The sequence below is a fragment of the Loxodonta africana genome, chromosome 12 (genome assembly GCF_030014295.1).
Source record: "Loxodonta africana isolate mLoxAfr1 chromosome 12, mLoxAfr1.hap2, whole genome shotgun sequence".
In the NCBI taxonomy this organism is placed as follows: domain Eukaryota; kingdom Metazoa; phylum Chordata; class Mammalia; order Proboscidea; family Elephantidae; genus Loxodonta; species Loxodonta africana.
The window spans coordinates 89,146,365-89,166,226 of NC_087353.1; the positions used below are offsets into that span (position 1 = coordinate 89,146,365).

At 52.5% G+C, this 19,862-nt stretch overlaps 1 protein-coding gene across 2 annotated transcripts in view; it reads left to right on the top strand.

Annotated features, from left to right (window-relative positions):
* The window catches only part of COL26A1 (collagen type XXVI alpha 1 chain), a 248,177-nt gene that overhangs the window by 212,081 nt on the left and 16,234 nt on the right, over nucleotides 1-19,862 (top strand). For both annotated transcript variants that reach the window (XM_064295896.1, XM_064295897.1), the window contains exons 4-5: nucleotides 11,568-11,629; nucleotides 19,521-19,677. In XM_064295896.1, the coding sequence (XP_064151966.1) occupies nucleotides 11,568-11,629; nucleotides 19,521-19,677 (219 nt within the window). The remainder of the gene's footprint in view (nucleotides 1-11,567; nucleotides 11,630-19,520; nucleotides 19,678-19,862) is intronic.

The window sequence follows — 19,862 nt, forward strand, 5'->3', positions numbered from 1 at the left end:
GAACCTTTACATAGATTAAGAGGCAGTTGTTCGGACAGAACAAGGGGATACTGATTGGTTTAAAGTCAGGAAAAGTGTGTGCCAGGGTTGTATTCTTTCACCATACCTATTTAATCTGTGTGCTGGGCAAATAATCCGAGAAGCTGGACTATATGAAGAAGAACAGGGCATCAGGATTGGAGGAAGACTCATTAACAACCTGCATTATGCAGATGACCCAACCTTGCCTGCTGAAAGTGAAGAGGACTTGAAGCACTCACTGATGAAGTGCAAAGACCACAGCCTTCAGTATGGATTGCACCTCAGCAAAAAGAATACAAAAATCCTTACAACTGGACCAATGAGCAACATCATGATAAACAGAGAAAAGATTGAAGTTGTCAAGGATTTCATTTTACTTGGATCCACAATCAACAGCCATGGAAGCAGCAATCAAGAAACCAAAAGACGCATTGCATTGGGTAAATCTGCTGCAAAGGACCTCTTTAAAGTGTTGAAGGGCAAAGATATCACCTTGAAGACTAAGGTTCACCTGACCCAAGCCATGGTATTTTCATCCACATCATATGCATGTGAAAGCTGGAGAATGAATAAGGAAGACCGAAGAAGAATTGATGCCTTTGAATTGTGGTGTTGGCAAAGAATATTGAGTATACCAAGGACCGCCAGAAGAATAAATAAATCTGTCTTGGAAGAAGTACAACCAGAATGCTCCTTAGAAGCAAGGATGGCGAGACTGCGTCTTACATACTTTGGACATGTTGTCAGGAGGGATCAGTCTCTGGAGAAGGACATCATGCTTGGCAGAGTACAGGGTCAGCGGAAAAGAGGAAGACCCTCAACGAGGTGGATTGACACATGGCTGCAACAAAGAGCTGAAGCATAACAACGATTGTGAGGATGGCGCAGGACCGGGCAGTGTTTCGCTCTGTTGTGCATACGGTCGCTGTGAGTCAGAACAGACTCAAGGGCACCCAACAACAACAACAACATGGTAGGGTTAAATAAATTTACATGAAAAAGGATTCAGTAGCATTGTCAAGCACTGAACATAAGGTGCTATTTTCTTTTTTTATTATGCTTTTCTTGCATCGCTCCAGATGGGCTAGACCTTCATCTCTAGTGAAATCAGAAGAGAACGTTTCCTTCCTTCCCATGGTGGTGCCATCCAGAATATAATGAACTTCAGCCTCAAAACGTCTTCCTTATCTCTCCCTTAAGTCTTGTTGTTACAGTTTAAGCCCTTTCCCTCCTTTTCTGGCCTTAGTGGAAATGGAAAATAGCTGCTCAGGGCTTCAGAAGAGGCGCTTGACCCTGCACCATGAGGAGGTCTTATGCTCCCAGCCAGATCTGCCAGGGTGCGCCCAGACAGACAGCCACTGGAGCCACACACCTCCACTCCCAGCGTCTCGGGGTCCTCTGGAACTGGGAGAGGGGGAGGGGGACAGAGAGGAAGCACCAAGAACAGCCTTCTCCAAACGCAAAGCAGGGGACACCACGCAGTGGGTCCCCAGGCCCCTGCCCCAGCCTTCCTCCTGGGTGGGCCTTCCTGGGCCTCCTCTTCAGGCCCTCACATAACGACCCCTGTCTAGGGCCTCAAATTTCACTCCCACCTTTTCTGTGTTTCTGACCTGGAAATTATTTTTTTAATGTGGTCAAATAGACACAACAAAAAGTTTGCCATTTTAACCTTACAATTGAATGACATTGATTACATTCACCATGTGATGCTGCCATCACCACTGTCCGCTTCCAGAAGCTTTACAGAAGGTCAGAACCCCTTCAGCAATAACTCTTACCCCGCGACCTCCGATACCCAGAGAAACCAAACCCTTTGCTGTCCAGTCGATTCTGACTCATAGAGACCCTACAGTGATAACTTACACTAACAAACTTTTGTTTCTAAGGCAGGTACCTAAGCTAGATATCTCATATAGTTGGGATCACACGTTAGTTGTCCTTTTGTGTCTGACTTCTTTCACTCGGCATCATGTTTTCAAGGTTCATCCGTGTTGTTGCAGGGATCAGAACTTCCTTTCTCTTTACGGCTGAGTAGGACTCCATTGTGTGTGTGGACCACATTTTGTTTATCCATTCATCCGCTGATGGACACTGGGGATGTTTCCCACCTTTTGTCTAGTGTGAATAAGGCTGCAGTGAGCATTGTCTAGAAAACCCTGGTGGCGTAGTGGTTAAGAGCTATGGCTGCTAACTAAAAGGTCAGCAGTTTGAATCCACCGGGTGCTCCTGGGAAACCCAGTGGGGCAGTTCTACTCTGCCCTATAGGGTCGCCATGAGTCAGAATCGACTCAACAGCAACCGTTTTTTGAACATTGTCTGAGTCCCTGCTTTCAAGTCTCTTGAGTATAATACCAAAGAGTGGAATTGCTAGGTCACGTGATGCTGATTTGGGACGCTTGACCCTCAGTCTTGCTGCTTCAGGCTGATGTTCTTGAGCACCTGGAGGAGGTTAAGCAGCAAACGCACAGGGTGCTGCCTCCTCTGCCCCAGCAGCAGAGCTGGGAGTGGCTGTGGCCTGCTGGGCTGGTCCTTCCTGCCCTTGCTGTCCTTGCCACACAGCTAGAGAGCACTGGGGCTTCTCCTAGCAGGATTCTGGCCTCTGGGAGAGCCTGAGCTCGAGCCCCAAGGCTGCTCCCTGGCAAGCAGCCTGGGACAGGGGCGTCACCCAGGTGTGACATAGGAGGGTGGGAAAAGGCAGGCAGGATTCCACCCAGAGACCTGTAACTGGTCAGCTCAGCCACTAAGCTTTAATGCAGCTGCCTGGAAGTGAGCGGAGGGGTTGGAGCAAAGCAGGAGCAAGGGCATCCCCTCCCAGTCCTGCTCTCTCCGCAAGGGCCACACTGCTGGCTCTCCAAGAGGAAGCACAAGTATCTTTGCAGTTCCCGTGACAGGGGACTATGCTTCCCTCCATTTTTCTAGGGTACAAGAATGAAGAGTGCGAGACATGACCCCTGCCCTCAAGGAGCTCACAGTCCACAGGGAAGATGGACACACAAGAAATAGTCCCCATCCTAGGTGCTAAATGCAAAAACAAGGTGTGCACAGGACACATGATGATTGATTGGAAGATGGATGTGCCTAAGTCTGTCTGGGGCAGTCAAGGAAGGCTTCCTGGAGGGGGCGGCACTCAAGTAGAAGTTAACTGGTCACTGGGGTGGGTTGGGAGCCATTTCTAGATAAGATAACAAGACAAACAAAAGCCTAGAAGAACGAGAAGTATTCAGGGTGTGGCAATTATGCCACACTGCAGAGTTTGTCCTTGGGGCGATGGGGAGCATAGGAGGTGACATGGTCGAACTGGTATTTTAGGACAATTAGGAAAACAGCTTGATGGGTTTTTCACAAACTAACCACTCTTTGCAACCACCACCCAGATCAAGACAGTGAACATTTTCACCCCCTCAGGAACCTTCCTCCTGCTCCTTTCTGTGACTGCCCTCCCCAAAGTTAAGCACTAACCTGAACTCTAATGCCCTGGGTTCCTTTTACCTGCTCTTGAACTTCATACAAATGGCATCGGGCAATATGTGCTCTTTTGGATCTGGCATTTCCACTCAACATTACGCTGTGAGCATGATCCCTGTGGTTGTGTGGGGGTTGTTCACTCATACTCCATCTTGTGACTCTACGATTTCTTTATCCTGTCAACTGTTGATTGGCATTTGGGTGGCTTAGAGCTTTTGGTTATTGTCAAGTCTTAGCATGCTAGGGCTGCCATAACAATATACCACAGAGAGGGTGGCTTTAAAGAACAGACATTTCCTTTCTCACAATTTCTGGAGGCCAGATGCCCCAGTCAGGGTCTCAGCCATGTCACTTCCTTCTGTGGGCCTCTCTCCTGGTTTCTGGTGACAGCCAGCAATGCTTGGCGTTCCTTCCCTGCTTGTAAATGCTTCTGTGGTGCCTTCCCCTGTGTGTGTGACAGCGTCTAGGATGCTTTTTTTAATGAGACATCACTCTGAAAGGGTTAGGTTCAGGATCTACTGTGCTCTGGTATGTCCTCGTTGAGATTACAAAAGAAAACCTCGGTCATATTTACAGGTACAGGGGTTAGGACTTCAACACACATTTTTGGGGGTGAGACAATTCAATCCACAACAGTAGATGACACTGTTATGAACATTCTTGTACATGTCTTTTGGTGAACATATTCATTCATTTTTGTTGGGTGTATGTCTAGGAATAGAATTGGTGAGTCATATCATAATATATATATATACACATATGTATGTACGTATACACACACACACACACACACACACATATACACATACATAGGAGCTCTGGTGGTACAGTGGTTAAGAGCTTGGCTGCTAACCAGAAGGCCAACAGTTCAAATCCACCGGCTGCTCCTTGGAAACCCTATGGGGCAGATCTACTGTGTCCTGTAGGGTCACTATGAGTTGGAAGTGACTCAATGGCAACGGGTCTTTAAAGTGGTTTTACCACTCACGCCCCCACCAGCAATGTAGGCACTCATCTTCACATTGCCTTGAAGTTCATGTGCTGGACAGTGTGTGGCTCACAAGTGGAACCTGGTGGAGGCCAGGAAGACCTAGGCTATGATTCTGGCCTTTACCCAGCAAGCTGTGTGACCTTGAGCATGTTGCTGAACCCCTCTGAGTCTCACCCCCCACACTAGCAAACGGAGGACGTTATGCCTGGGTATTTTTGTCTCTCACTTGGCAGGTACCTAATAAGCACTGGTGAATTGATTCCACTGGCCAGCATCGCCCTGTTTCCTTGTGGGCTCTTTCTGAACATTGTCAGAAAGTTCTACAGTCCAGGGAAGCTTCTATTGTGTTCCAGGAAGCTTTGGTGCAGCCAGCCGATTTGTATTTCTACAGTGAAGGAACATGTAAGGGCTGCCCCTCTCCAAGAAGAAACTGATGTTACTCTTTGCTAAAGTCTTGGCAGAAGTCCTTGAAAAACCTTGTCTTCTCTGCGGTCCCTGATATAAAGATGGAATTCAATTATTCTTTCCTGTCTGTGAGCCCCACAGCTGGGCCTAGTGAGCAGCCACCATTGTATCCGGCTGGCAGGCTCTCCAGCCCCTGATAGAGTTTGTTGTCCTGGCATCTGATGGGAAGCCATAGGGGAGGCACAAGGTAGGGCCCCACCCTCAGCCTGGCCTTTTCCTTCCTGTGGTCCATCTTTGAGGTATGTGACTTAGAGAAATCCAGTCTGTCTGCAATGACCTGGGGACAAGTGGCTCTCTAGAAGCCAACGTGCAAGGTAGCTTCCTTGGCACCAAGGTCTCTCAACTACCATGGGGCTGTGCTCAGAGCACCAGAGAGGGACCCTTGGAAATCGGGGGCTGAACTGGAAACACCAGGTGTGCAGGAATCTAGAGCAGGGCTCCAGGTTCTGCCACTATTCTGGCTTGCTTAGCCCCACTTCCACAATGATGTGTGGCAAATTGTATTTTGCTTGTTACAGGAACTTAAACCAAGGGCCTGGTTGAGGCCTGTTTGGGCAGGTTGCCAGTGCTAGGTCGGGTGCGGGGGTGCAGGGCAAGTCCAGAAATAGATACACTAGTGTTTAGCTCATGCTGTGGGGCTCAGGGCTCCCCACCAGTGGTCTGCTTCCTCACCTGTAAACAACAGCATCCCTCATGGGGCTGCTACGAAGATTTAATGAGTCAGTGCACAGGAAGCCCTTAGCACTGGGCCCAGAGCGGAGCAGGAGGGTGGTGAACACTGGCCGTTGTTGTGTCAGGCCCTAAATAGTTGAGCAAGTAAGAGCAAAGTGCATGCACTTCCGGGTCAGTTTCTGGTTGGGAGGCGTCTGGTAAATTTGCCCAACCTTGCTGAACCTCAGTTTTCCTATCTGCAAAATGGGGATAACAATCTAGTGGCTGCCTCATCAGATGACTCTGGCCTGTATCCTCCTTAGCAGAATGAGGAGAGATGAGGGTTGGCCTTCCCTGTGGATGGCAGGCTGGGAGAGATTACAGTTAGGGAGAGGAAGCCTTTTTCTCTGCAACTTGAGGTTCCCCTTTGGGGCTTAGGGAGCCTCAGGGTCTACCCAGCTCAAGCTGTGGGTAACAGCACAGGCCCACAAATTTCAGTCAAACAAAGGAAAAAACTTACCGATAATCCTTCACTCTGCTACCACAACCATTTCTATTTGTCCACGTTCCCCTTCATTCTGACTGTCCATCTTTTTAAGCAGAATACAGACGCAATTTTGTATATTTGTCACATAACATCATAAGCATGTTCTACATTTTTACCCCTTAAAATTTTTTTTTTTATTATATTATTATCTTAAATATGTATATTGTTTTTAAAAGTCAGGTCGTTTTTCAAGGTTTACAATAAAAAAGAGCAGTTTCCTGAACCCCTTGTACCCTCAATTTTTGTTCCCTATTTTTTTTTTTTTTTTATAGTCAGGCTGGAAACCCTTGTGTCATAGTGGTTAGGTGCTACAGCTGCTAACCAAGAGGTCAGCAGTTCGAATCCGCCAGGCGCTCCTTGGAAACCCTATGGGGCAGTTCTACTCTGTCCTATAGGGTTGCTATGAGTTGGAATCGACTCGACGGCAGTGAGTTTGGTTTTTTTTGTGTGTGTAGTCAAGCTTTCTTTTTTTGACCTTAACTCCATAGTGCTAGATACCATACACACTGCTCTTTCTTTTTCTTTTGTCTTAGAGATTCTCTCCTAACTCCCCTGTGGAAGGCTCTGGCTCTTTATTTCCAGTAACCTTCTCCTTCCATCCTCCCAACACAGCTGTGTCAGAATTTCGGTTAGATCCATAGACAACGAATAGAGTTGTCATGGATTGACTTGTGTCCCCCAAAATATCTGCCAGCTTGGCTAGGTCATGAGTCTCTTGTATGATTGTCTACCATTTTATCTTCTGATGTGATTTCCCTGTTTGTTGTAAATCCTATCACTATGATGTAATAGGAAACCCTGGTGACCTAGTGGTCAAGTGCTATGGCTGCTAACCACAAATTCAGCACTTCGAATCCACCAGGCACTCCTCCTCGGAAACTCTATGGGGCAGTTCTACTCTGCCCTATAGGGTCACTATAACTCGAAATTGACTCAACCCCGCAGCAGGTATCTGGTATCAGCATGATGTAGTAAGATGGATTAGCGGCAATTATATTGATGAAGTCTATAAGATTAGATAATGTCTTGAGCTGATCTCTTTTGAGATATAAAAGAGAGAAGCGAGCAGACAGACATGGGGATCTCATACCACCAAGAAAGGAGTGCTGGGAGCAGAGCGTGTCCTTTGGACCTGAGGTTCCTGCGCTGAGATGCTCCCAGACCAAGGGAAGACTGATCATAAGGACCTTCCTCCAGAGCCGACAAAGAGAGAGAAAGCCTTCCCCTGGAGCCGGTGCCCTGAATTCACACTTCTAGCCTCCTGGACTGTGAGAGAATAAACTTCTCTTTGTTAAATCCATCTACTTGTGGTATTTCTGTTACAGCAGAACTAGATGACTAAGACAAGAGCGCCATAACAAAGTAAATCGTATTCGCAGCTGAATCAGGTAGTATACCAAGATTGCCTTTGCTTTCTTTAGATTTTTCATTTTCCGGGAAGGTGATAATTCAGTTTTTTTATTCGCTTAGTTTTCCACGTGATATTAGAGATTTGTATCACTACGTATAGCACTGATTTAGTCCCAGATTTCCCCCCAAGAACTTGAATTTGGCCTTCATTACGTTCGCACGCATCAGGTGATGGCTCTTTTTCAGAGCACTTAATGGACTCACGTTGCCGCTTTAGACTGCTCTGCAGTAGAGACCCAGGTCTTCTACCCTATCAGAGAAGCCCCCGGGGTTCCCAGGCCTTGGGAACCCAGCCTCACTTAGGAGGTGAACCCTGAATTCTGGGTGCAGAGCAATCACCGGTAGCAGTGCTGGCCAAAGGCAAATGGCAGGTGGACTTGGCAACTGATGGTCCTGCAGTGGGGGCCAGAGCCAGAAGCGAGAGGCCAAGTACAAAGGCACAGACAAGTGGCAGGAGCAGAGTCTTGGTGCCTAGGGCCACTGGAGCTGAGCCAATGCAAACCCCTTTTACAGAAAGGGAAACCAAGGTGCAGAGAGGGAGTGGGCCTCACCCGTCACAGTGAGTTAGTGGCAGACTAGACCGAGGTTTCCTGTAGTTCTCTTTCCTTCACAATGCAGCCTTTCTCTCTTGCTCTCTCTCATACAACGTCTTGCCTACACATCCACACTTCCGATGTTCAGATGCTGTCAGAGATTTCCCGACACTGGTCTTTGCGTCTGTGTCCTAGAGCCCAGGAAATGTCCTGTGTGTGCTGCAGGAGGGTGCTGGGAACACATGGGAGTCCTGAGAATCACAGGAAGTGAGCACCCTCAGGGCCTTCATCCCAGAGAGAGAAACAGAGGCCCGAGTAGGCCCGAGTGAGCGGGGCGGGGCCTCGGCTCGTCACAGGGCCAGGCCTTGGCTGGACACAGGGCCAGGTCTCGCCTGGTCACAGGGCCAGGCCTCGGCTGGTCACAGGGCCAAGCCTCGGCTGGTCACAGGGCCAGGCAGTGGCAGCACCGGCCCCACCAGCACTGCATCTGTGTTTCCACAGCTCTGGCGAATAATTAAAGCAAGTTAAACAAACATTGTTTAATTGCCTGTGGATGACAGAGTGCCCGGGGAGCCATAAAACTCACCCCATTCGGGGCATTTGCCTGGGCAGGTGGCAAGGGGAGCCCAAATTGGCTGCCTCCCCTTTGCCCCGGCTGGCTGGGCCTCTCTGGCTGGGGAGCTGGACACCCTGTGCCCGTTGACAGCCAAGGCAAGTGCCTGGTGCCAGAGCAAACTAGGCCCAGGCCAGCACACTTTCCAGAAATAGGTTCCTTGGAGGCTGAGGCACGTCTCTCCCTTCTGACCTTCCCCCCAACAGAAAGCCCTATTTGTTGCCTCAGAACCTGGAAACACTGTGTTTCTGGCCTCTAAGCGTCTCAAGAACGTGTGGTTTTCACAGCTCCCTGGGTGGGGTGACTGGTGGTTTTCTGTGACTACAGCTCCACTTTACAGCTCACCCACATCCATCTCCGCCTCCACCTTCCCGCTGCCCTGAGGTGTGCCCCCAGTGTGGAGGAGGGACTGAGGCCTGAGCAAGAGAGTCACTGTTTTCAAGGTCATCCAGGTCAGCTCTGCCCCAGAGTCTGCACTTCATCCCCATAGCACACAGCTGCTCGGGGTTCATGGACCTTCTCTCCAACTAGACAGCATCTAAAGGATGGGCACCCCATCAGTGTTAGCCCAGGGCCACCAAGGGCCTCATGAACACACCTCCAAGTAGATGAAAGGATGGTTAGGAGGGTGAGGGGGTGGGCAGGTCGATGGGTGAAGTGTAGGGTGCGTGGGTGAGTAAGAAGTAGGTTGAGTGGATAGTAGAGGGTAAGGCAGGTAGATGGGTCAGTGGATGCGTGATTGGGTGAGCGGATGAGTAGAAAGTAGGGTGGGTGGATGGGTGAGGGATGTTGTTCTTGTTGTGTGCCCTTGAGTCAATTCTGACTCATAGTGACCCCATAGGATAGACTAGAACTGTCCCATAGGGTTTTCTAGGCTGTAATCTTTACAGGAGCAGATCACCAGGTCTTTCTTCCACGGAGCAGCTGGTGGGTTCAAAATGCCCACCTTTAGGTTAGCAGCCAAGCACTTAAACTTTACCCCACAAGGGTTCCTTGGGTCGGGGGTAGGGTGGGTGAATGAGTAAGTGGATGGGTGGGTAGACAAACAGGATCCTCTTTGGCTATCTTTTATATTTAAGAGAAAAAAAAAATTTTTTTTTTTTTTTAAGAGAGAGATGCTAAAAAGATCCCTGTGTCTGCCTACGTTACTGGGCCTTGTTGACTGGGGACTTCATGGAGGGCTGGTCTCATGGGAACTCAGCCTTTCGTTGGGGGCCTCCCTAAATGTCAATGCATATGGGCCTGGCCTCCTGGTTTTGCCATGGGGGAGCCCTCCACTCTCCTATCTGGAGTTATCCTCAGCCCTCAGGAGAGCCTGGGGTCTCCACTCTCCCCATCCTCTCTGGTTTGCTAAGCGAAGACTTCTCACCTGGCCATGTTCCATCTTGGAAGATGCTATTGGCATCGCTTGTTTGCCGAGAGGTCTCCTCTGCCCTTCTCTCTGCCGTGTAGTTTTATACCTTTTTTATTTCTTTACCATAACTTTCCTGAGAGGAACTAGACAAAACACGTGTATTCGACCCACCATGTTTACCCCCAAACCATCCCCTGTCTACAAAGTCCTTCCCCATCGCAGAGTCAGGAAAAATGTATACATTCCTCTAGTTTTAACGTTCCAGTGTTTATACCTCGGTCTTTAATCTGCTCTATGTATTGGGATTACTGACAAGGTTTTATTGAGGGGGAAAGAGAATTCTGTTCCTAAAAAATTCTTGTAAACCACCAACTTGGCCCAGCCAAGGGGAAGAAGGGAGGGAGATTAGGCTGAGCAGGGCCTTTGCCAGCCCATATGGCGCCTTCATGTAAACCAGGTATGGCTGGGTGAGCAGGAGGCAGGCCGGGTTTCAGCACCCCTTGCCCAGTGGCTGGGCACCCTCAGGGGGACAGAGCCTGGATCACTTATCCCCATGATCTTAAGACCCCTCATAGCCTCCCCACATCTCTTGTGGAGGAAATGGTATTTTAGAAGAGGAAAATTGACAAGGTGATTTGTGTTCAGGCTTAAAATAAGTGACAAAGATGGGGGATCTCCAGGGACAGATGGAGACTAACAGTGTGGGGGCCTGTAGACCAGCATGGTGAGCACACAGGGCTCGCCCCATCCAAGGGGCCCCAGCTGGTCCGCCCCAGCATGCCAAGGGGGACCTATTGAGTTACCCACAGACCTCCTGGTCTCTGTGTCTGTTTAACTAGAATGGGGTTCCTGTGAGGTCAAGCTTTGAACTGAGCCAGGAAAGGAAAGAATGTAGGCCATCCGTGACTTCTACAGTAATAAAAACTCTTCAGAGCGGCTTTGAACCTTGTATTTCCTCATTAAAGAGCTCCGATCTCTGGGGGAGACAGACACAAATAGAATATCATGGCACAGGCAGATGCGTGCCTGGGGGTTCATACATACTGCTCTCCAAATTGGCCTTCCTGCCTCGGTCCCTCCACTCCCACCCCATGGACACTTGGCTTCCCCAGGGAGCTTTTTAAAAGGCAAAACTCACCTGGGCTTTCACCCATGTAAACCCTCCAACAGCTGCCCACCGGCCTGAGGATACTGCCTCACTCCCCACTCCAGGTACTCTGTGCTAGGCCTGCCCACTTCTGCAGCCCCAGCCCCGTCCCTGTCCCCCTGTGCCCTGGCTCTGAGGGGCTGCTTGCAAGCCCTGCCCTGACATGGAACAGACACTCAGACAGTCCGATGTGCTATGGGCAGGCATTCAGAAAGAAGCTTAGAGGTTGAGCTGGCTGCACTGAGGAGCGGACTCTGAGAATAATGCCCTGAAGGCTAGGTAGGAGTTTTCCAGGCAGAATGAGCAGAGAGGTTGCCCTGCCCTGCCCAGGCCAGCCTCTGCCCTCACCTCTGCTCCTCTCCTCTTTCAGAATGCATGAACTGCACCCGGCTCAGCGACATGAGCGAGCGGCTGACCACGCTGGAGGCCAAGGTCAGATGGGCTCGGGAGCCTGGGCCTGTGGAGCTGGCTGGGGGAGGGCAGACATCAGGCACCTGCCAATTGTGATGGGGAACTCCTGTCCCAGGGAGCCCAGCAGGCCTGAGCAGCGTGGTCCCAGGGGCGGGTGCTGCTGGGACCTTGGTGTGGCCCTAGGTGGCCTCCTCGGCCCTGGGCCAGCCCCCCGGGGGAGGGGATGGGCATGGGCGTGAGGACAGTGAGGACAGCAAGAAACCAAAAGGCCCCAGACAGTGGTCTGATCTGAATATGGGGCGGGCAGATGGCTCTGAGCTCTCAGAAGTTGGCCCCTCAGTGGAAAGGGGAGTGAGGTGCTGTCTCAACCCCCCTGCCAGGCTGCTGTCCCCAACTCTGGCTCCTCCTGGGGCAGGAGATTACAGCCCCCAGCGCGGTGCATGCATGCTTCTGGCTGAGTGCCCTGGAGTCCTGGGAAGGCCTGGGACCTTCTCCACCTGCCCACCAGCTGGCTCAGGCCTGCCCAAAGAGGGGCTGACAGGAAGCCACAGTGGAGTAGTTGCCATGGGCAGCAGCAGCTTCCGGCACCTCCGTCTATATCAGTGAAAGAGAGCATCTTAGGGCGAGGCTCCCCAGAGGCAGACCTGAGACAAAGACTAAGGACAAGAAATTCCCCTGGGGGTGAAGCCAGGTGGCACTGGGAGAGGAGAGAGGAAGCAACACAGGAGGGAGGATGTGTGGCTTGAAGGAGTACTAATGGACAGCGATCCTTTCTGGCAACTGGGGCTCAGTCCATGGGGCCTCTGGGGCACTGTGTGGAGCATGCCCCAGAGCTGGCCTGTCGAGGGATGAGGAAGCTGAACAATTTATCCTGTACCCGTAGTGGGTGAAGGCTCTCCTGGGGGGTTATTCCCTGTCACTTCCGACCTGCCCCGTGTGCCCACTGTGTCCACTCCTGTGGCCAAAGAAAGCCCTCAGGAGAGAGTGGCAGGTGCCTGTGGTGAGAAGCCAGTGTTGTCTCAGGATGGGAGGACATGTACGGAGCACAGAAGCATCTGCCCCAGATGGTCCCGTGCACGGTGAGGCCAAAGCTGCACAGCCTTCAGGGAAACCAGCCACTGTGTGGTTGGCTAGGGGGGCTTCGCAGAGGAGGACATGCCTAAGAGGCTGCTGCAGCCTCCTCCAAGTCTCTGTGGAGCCTCTTGGGGTGTCAGGAACTGCTGGGGGCACCTGGCTTCCAGAGCAGAGCTAGGACCAGGGAGGCTGGATCCGTCTAAGCCCAAGATAGAACTCTGACGGCAGAATGGTGGCAGGCTGGAGCAGGTGGCACCACGCAGGAGAGAGCTCCCTGGCAGGAGGTGTGCATGCCTGGCCAGCTGGCAGGGTGGCAAGAGTGAGGACAAAAGCAGCAAGGTGGGAGCTGAGGGCCCTGACAGCAAGAACCCCTCAGAGTGGGCCTCAGAGATCTGGCTGTGGCCCAGTTCCCAAGAGCCTGACACACATCTCCCTGGAGGGGACAGGCACAACACACACACACGTGCATGTGCAAACACACATGCACACACACACATGGACGCATGCACACCCACAGATGTATGCACACATGTGCGTGGATGCACACGCATGCATGCACACTGATGGACGCGTATATGTGCACATACACCCATGTGTATGCACACATGCACGCACACACACACAGCCCTTGCCAACCCTGCACTGCCCTTTGGCCCTGCCTCCTACCTTGAGAGCTAGCGCATAAGGATACCTGCCCAATGGGTGAGACTGCCAGGTGACTGTCACCTGGAGTCAGACATACGTGGGACGACCATCCATCAGCTCAGGGTCTTGGATACCCTCTCTCGAAGCTCCCACTTCCTCATCTGTAGAATGGATCAGGGTACCAGCCTTGCAGGGCTGCTAGGGGCCTCAGGGGAGACGGTGGGGGACCAGCTTTGTAAATGCAAGTGCTGGACAGATGCCAAGGACCATGCTGGATCCCCACCTTCTGGGGAGAGGGACAGGTAAACGAGGAGACACCACTGCAGGGCACCTGCTTTAAGAAGCACCCAGGAATGAACAGCTGTCCTTGGACTCCCAGTCCTTCTGAGTGTCCAAGGAGCCCAGGGCTCTGGGCACAGGCAGCCTGGGGCAGCCTCGCCTGCTGGGGGCCAGGAGCCCTCTGGGGGTAGGAATAGAAGATGTCAGGAAGCAAATGTTGCCAGAGGGTAGAGCCAGGCCTGGGGCAGCATGGGGAGACGGTACAGCATGGGGTGAGAGCAGAGCCTGGGGAGAAGGTAGAACCTGGGGGGAAGGCAGAGCCTGGGGAGAGGGCAGAGTCTGTGGAGGGGACAGAGCCTGGGGAGAAGGTAGAGCCTGGGGAGAGGGCAGAGCCTGGGGAGAAAGTAGAGCCTGGGGGGAGGCCAGAGCCTGGGGGGAGGCCAGAGCCTGGGGAGAGTACACAGTGTGGGGAGCAGGGCCAGGACAACCCAGCTCCTCAAGAGCTACATGGAGGCCAGGTGAGGTAGCGGGAGTCTTAAAGAACATGAGGTGGGCTCAGATCAGAGGCTTGGGTCAGGGTGGATGAAGGCAGCAACCAGGTGGGCACACCCTAGACAGAGTCAGAAATCAGGCTGCTGGAATTCAGTAGCAACCCAGAGGCCTGGAAACAGAGGCTTCTGCTCCCTCAGCCAAGAAGAACGTTTAGGGGGGTCATGTGTTCACTGCCAAGTAACAGAAACCCAGCCATTGGTGGCTTATTTCATAGAACATTTACCATTCGTTCAACAATAGGTGGTCACAAGGAACCCAGGTTCTTTACAACCTTCCCCTTTGCCTCCTTAGTGAAGTGGTTTTTGTCCTCATGTTTGGTGCTTCATGGTTTTAAGATGGCTGCTGCAGCCCAAGGGATCACACCCTCACCCTGTGTTCAAAAGCAGGAAGTAAAAAGTGGGGTAACCCCCCCTCATAGACTCATTGTGTCTCATTGGCCACTACTGGACATATAACCACCTATTTGCAAGACAGGCTGGGAAAGTGAGTACCTGGCCAGGAAGAAAGAGATTGCTATGATGGCTTGGGCCAACTATGATTCCTCCTCTGGGGTCCCGGAACAAAGGAAGGGGGTTGGCCAGCAGAGCACCCACCACCCCTTCCTCTCCACCCCCTCAGCTTACACTCTGACTTCATGGTTCATGGGAATGAGAGGAAGCCCAAGGGATTGCCCCGCTTGAGGGGCATGGCTGGCCTCTGGTCCAGGAGGGCAGCATCCTGGCCAATAATCATTGGACCACAATGACATCACTGGGCCATTGCCCTCGAAAGCTGTGGTCTGGTGTTCTTGGGCCAAGGCTTCACGCCCACTGCTGCCCGCCCTGGTGAGCTCATAGCCAGGCCAGGAGTTTGGCCTAAGAGGGCCTGGACTCCGGTCAGGGGTGGTTCAAACTTGGCCGTGGCCAGGGCGCTTCTGCCTGAATCCTGAATCTCAGCAGAGCTGGAGCCCTGCCACAAAAGCCCAAGGTGCTCCTCCCTAAATCCCTGTCACCCCTGCCTGCCCTGCTGCTCTTTGTTCCCTGGTTTTCCTCTATCCCTCTCTGCCTTCCTGCTTCCTCAGCTGCTTCATATGGCCCCACTAGCTCAAGACCCATGGGAATACCCCGGGCAAATATGCCCAACTGCACTTACTATCTTAACTCCCAAACCTCTTCCCTCCCATGCCCTCCCCCCCGCCCGACCCCAGTAGCTAGGCCAGAAACAGGGGAGCCATGCCAGCTTCCACCCACTGTCCTGCCCCCAGCCCCCAAGGTACCAGGTCCTGGCATTCTCCCTCGCCCTATCCTCACGCCCATTGCCCTGGGCCAGCCGCTTGTGCACCATCCATGGCCACAGTTCTCTCCAGCTCTTCCACTGTCCCAGAGCCCCAGCCTTGGCCATAGCCAATCAGCTTCTCAGAGGATGTCAGGACTGGAGGACGCTCAGTGGTTGGGGCAGGAATCAGAAGCAGGCCCTCCTTATGCGGAGCCCAGGGAATTCTGATGCTACTCCAGGCTGCTGTGTGATCTGAGGCAAGCTACTTCCCTCCTCTGTGCCTCCGTGAAGCTCAGCTGAACTGGCTGTGCTGAGCTGTAAGAGAGGCACCCACTGTAGTTTGGTGGACAGGGCCCTGAACAGGGCCCGGGTCCACCGTCCACTTGCTGGTGGTCTTTGGACAGGTCATTTATGGTCTGTGTGCCTCTATTTCTCACCCATGATGTGGCCACAGGGACTCTTCCTGCCTCATGGACCAGAAAGGAGAGGGATTCAGAGAAGTGGCCCTGGGGAGTCTCTGGAACCTCACTGGGCAGGAACCCAACTGCCCAACCCAGTCGGAGATACTGAGGCGTGAGGCGGGAGTGGGACGGAGGGCATTGGTCTGGGAAAGGAGCTGTGTCCTGCTGCACTGCCCACAGCAGGCCCATGGCTGCTGGATCAGAGCCCTAAGCACAGCTGAGCACTCACCAGACTCAGTTTCTGGGACCTCCCAGCATCAGCCATGGGCATCACGCTCACTCTCCATGATCCTGTGGGGTCATTTTGCTGACAGGAAAACTGAGGCACACAGAGGTCACAAAGTGGGAGAGCCAGGATTCAAACTGACCTGTGTGGCTGCAGAGCCTGAGCCTTTCCCATCTCAGTCTCTCAGCCGGTGCAGGGCACTGCGGTCTGGCAGAAAGGGGCTGCCACTCCCCGATGTCCCAGTCTGATTAGTTTCCTGAGTGCTCCCCTCGGGCCCAGCCCTTGGCCCAAAAAGATTGGGATGGGGTTGAAGGGACACCCAGAAGGGAACGGTCGCCTGCTGGGGGTCAGGATGGAATGCGGGACAGAGGACAGCTGATCGGAAGGAGCCTCTGGGCGTCCCTGAAGGTCTTCCAGGTCAGTGGGCAGGGCAGAGCAGGGGAAACGGACCAGGGGCTGAAGGGCTGGAGTAGAGCAGAGGGGAGGAGTGGTGGGCGAGGCCAATGAAAGGTGGTGCCTCCGTGTAAGGAGGGTGGGACGCAGAGGTGGAGGCAGGGGCGTGGCCAGGCTTGCTTTGCACTGGGATACTGACTACACTCTCGGAAGAGGCTCGGGGCAGGCGGGTGCGGGAGAGTCCGCAGGGCTCCGGTGTTTCGAGTGAGGATCTGTGCGGGTGAGGGGTGCGAGGCCAGCGCAGTGTGGATGCCTTTCGGCAGTGGCACCTGTGAAACTGGTCATCACGGTGCCCCTAGGCCAGCCCTTCAGCCCAGCCCCAGAGCCCTGCGCCTGCAGTGTCTAGTGATTGAGCAGAGTGCACAGGCCTTGCTCCCGAGAGCTGGAGGGAACCTGAGACCCAGAAGAAATCTCTCACCTTCCCCATTGGGCAGATCAGGGCACTGAGGCATGAGGGCAGGTGGGAACAGGATGCGGAGACTCCATCTGATACTGCCTAGGGCGCCCAGCTGCTGTCTACCCTAACCATTGCCATCGAGTCAATTACAACTCATAGCGACCCTCTGCGGTTTCCAAGGAGCACCTGGTGGATTCGAACTGCCAACCTTTTGGTTAGCAGTGTAGCTCTTAACTACGCCACCAGGGTTTCCAGTCTTCCCTAACCCCTTGCTGTCGAGTCGATTCTGACTTATAGCAACCCTATAGAACAGAGTAGAACTGCCCCCTAGAGTTTCCAAGGAGCGCCTGGTGAATTCAAACTACCAGCCTTTTGGTTAGCAGCTATAGCACTTAACCACTACGCCACCAGGGTTTCCCTGTCTTCCCTAAAAAACCCCAATGCCGTAGGCCTAATAAGTGTTCTCAACCAGCGTTCAGCCAGCATCTAGTGGCCAACCCTGAACCAAGCCCTGGCACGCAGCGCCCCCTGCTGGTCTCTTTGGGGACAGCAGAGACTCCTGGGCTGTGAGGTCTGGTTTTCAGCTTACCTCAATTAAGGAGAAACCTCTGTGGCCCAGAGCCCTGGTGGAGCAGTGGTTAAGAGCTCAGCTGCTAACCAAAAGGTCGGCAATTTGAATTCACCAGCCGCTCCTCGGAAACCCAATGAGGTAGTTTTACTCTGTCCTATAGGGTCACTGTAAGTTGGAACCGACTTGACGGCAATGATTTTTTTGTTGTTGTGGCCCAGGCCCTGGGCCTTTGTGGTCTTTGATCCCTGCCCCCCTCAAAGGGAGAGAAGGAGGCCACTCTCCAGGCTGGTCCTGGGAAACCAAAGCCACTCTACTTTCCTGGAGCTCCTATTCAGAACCATGCACCGTAATGGGCCTATTTATACCCATCACTGGCTAATGCTTTTCAGAAGTAGACTGCATCAGGATCGGAGGAAGACTCATTAACGACCTGTGTTATGCAGATGACACAACCTTGCTTGCTGAAAGTGAAGAGGACTTGAAGCACTTACTAATGAAAATCAAAGACCACAGCCTTCAGTATGGATTTCACCTCAACATAAAGAAAACAAAAATCCTCACAACTAGACCAATGAGCAACATCCTGATAAATGGAGAAAAGATTGAAGTTGTCGAGGATTTCATTTTACTTGGATCCACAATCAACAGCCATGGAAGCAGCAGTCAAGAAATCAAAAGATGGATTGCATTAGGTAAATCTGCTGCAAAGGACCTCTTTAAAGTGTCGAAGGGCAAAGATGTCACCTTGAAGACTAAGGCGTGCCTGACCCAAGCCATGGTGTTTTCAATCACATCATATGCATGTGAAAGCTGGACAATGAATAAGGAAGACCAAAGAAGAGTTGACGCCTTTGAATTGCAGAACGAACAAATCTGCTTAGAAGAAGTACAGCGAGAATGCTCCTTAGAGGCAAGGATGGCGAGACTGCGTCTTACATACTTTGGACATATTGTTAGGAGGGATCAGTACTGGAAAAGGACATCATGCTTGGCAGAGTACAGGATCAGCGGAAAAGAGGAAGACCCTCAACGAGATGGCTGGACACAGCGGCTGCAACAATGAGCTGAAGCATAACAACGATTGTAAGGATGGCTCAGGACCGGGCAGTGTTTCGTTCTGTCGTGCATAGGGTCGCTATGAGTTGGAACCGACTTGACGGCACCTAACAACAACTACAATAACAACAGCAACAACCCATCCACTGGAGCCCTGGTGGTACAGTGGTTAAGCACTTGGCTGCTAACCAAAATGTCAATGATTCGAACCCACCAGTAGCTTCGTGAGAGAAAGATAGATGTGTAAAGATTTACAGCCTTGGAAACCTGTGGGGCAGTTCTACCCTGTCCTATACGGTCACGGTGAGTTGAAATCGACTTGACGGCGGCGGCTTTGGCTTTTTTTTACCCATCCATCCATCTACCCATTTATCTACCCATCCATACGGACAACACACACACGCACACACACATCCATTCATCCACCCATCCCTCCATCTATCCATTCACCCACCCCCCCACCCACCCACTCATCCATCCATCCATCCGTCCGTCCATGCACCCACCCTCCCACCCACTCATCCATTCATCTACCCACCCATCCATCCACCCACAAATAACTCCCTGAGCAAGAAATTCATGCACCATACAGGCTGTGTGGGGAACAAGGCACACACAGCTTCCCCCTGAGGAGCTAGCTGCCAGTGAAATGGGAGTGACTGCAGTCATCACGCAGTCACAGATCTCTAGTCACAAACAGCATTAAGAGGAAAAGAGCGGGGAGTTTGACAGTGTCTGATGGGGACCTGGTCCAGCCTGGGGGTCTAGGAGGACTTTCCTGAAATGGGAAGGAGAGGAGGGTGAGGGGAGAGAGCATTCCAGCAAAGGGAACGATGGCCTCACCGAAAGGCATGGTTGACCACACCCAGGGGTGAGCAGCTGCACAGGTGTGTCCCTGCCCCTGGCCCAGCCAGGTCTGACCCTCTGCTCTTCTCCTGGATCAGGTTCTCCTGTTGGAAGCAGCAGAGCTACCCTCAGGCCCGGACAACGACCTGCCAGTCCCCCAGAGCACCCTGGCACCCTGGAATGAGGACTTCCTCCCTGACGCCATCCCTCTCGCCCACCCGGGGCCCCGAAGAAGAAGGCCCGCGGGCCCGGCCGGTGAGAGAGGCCCGAAGGGGAGGGCTTGGGCTGGTGGGGGAGGCCCGGGGAGGCCCGGGGCATGGCCTTTCAGGGCCTCAGTAAATAGGCCACTACCAGGCCTTCTGCATCAAACAGCCCTCGGGCAGGTTTTGTTCAGCCCACATGGCATTTAAAAAAATTGAGCAAGCATTTAAAAACTGGGG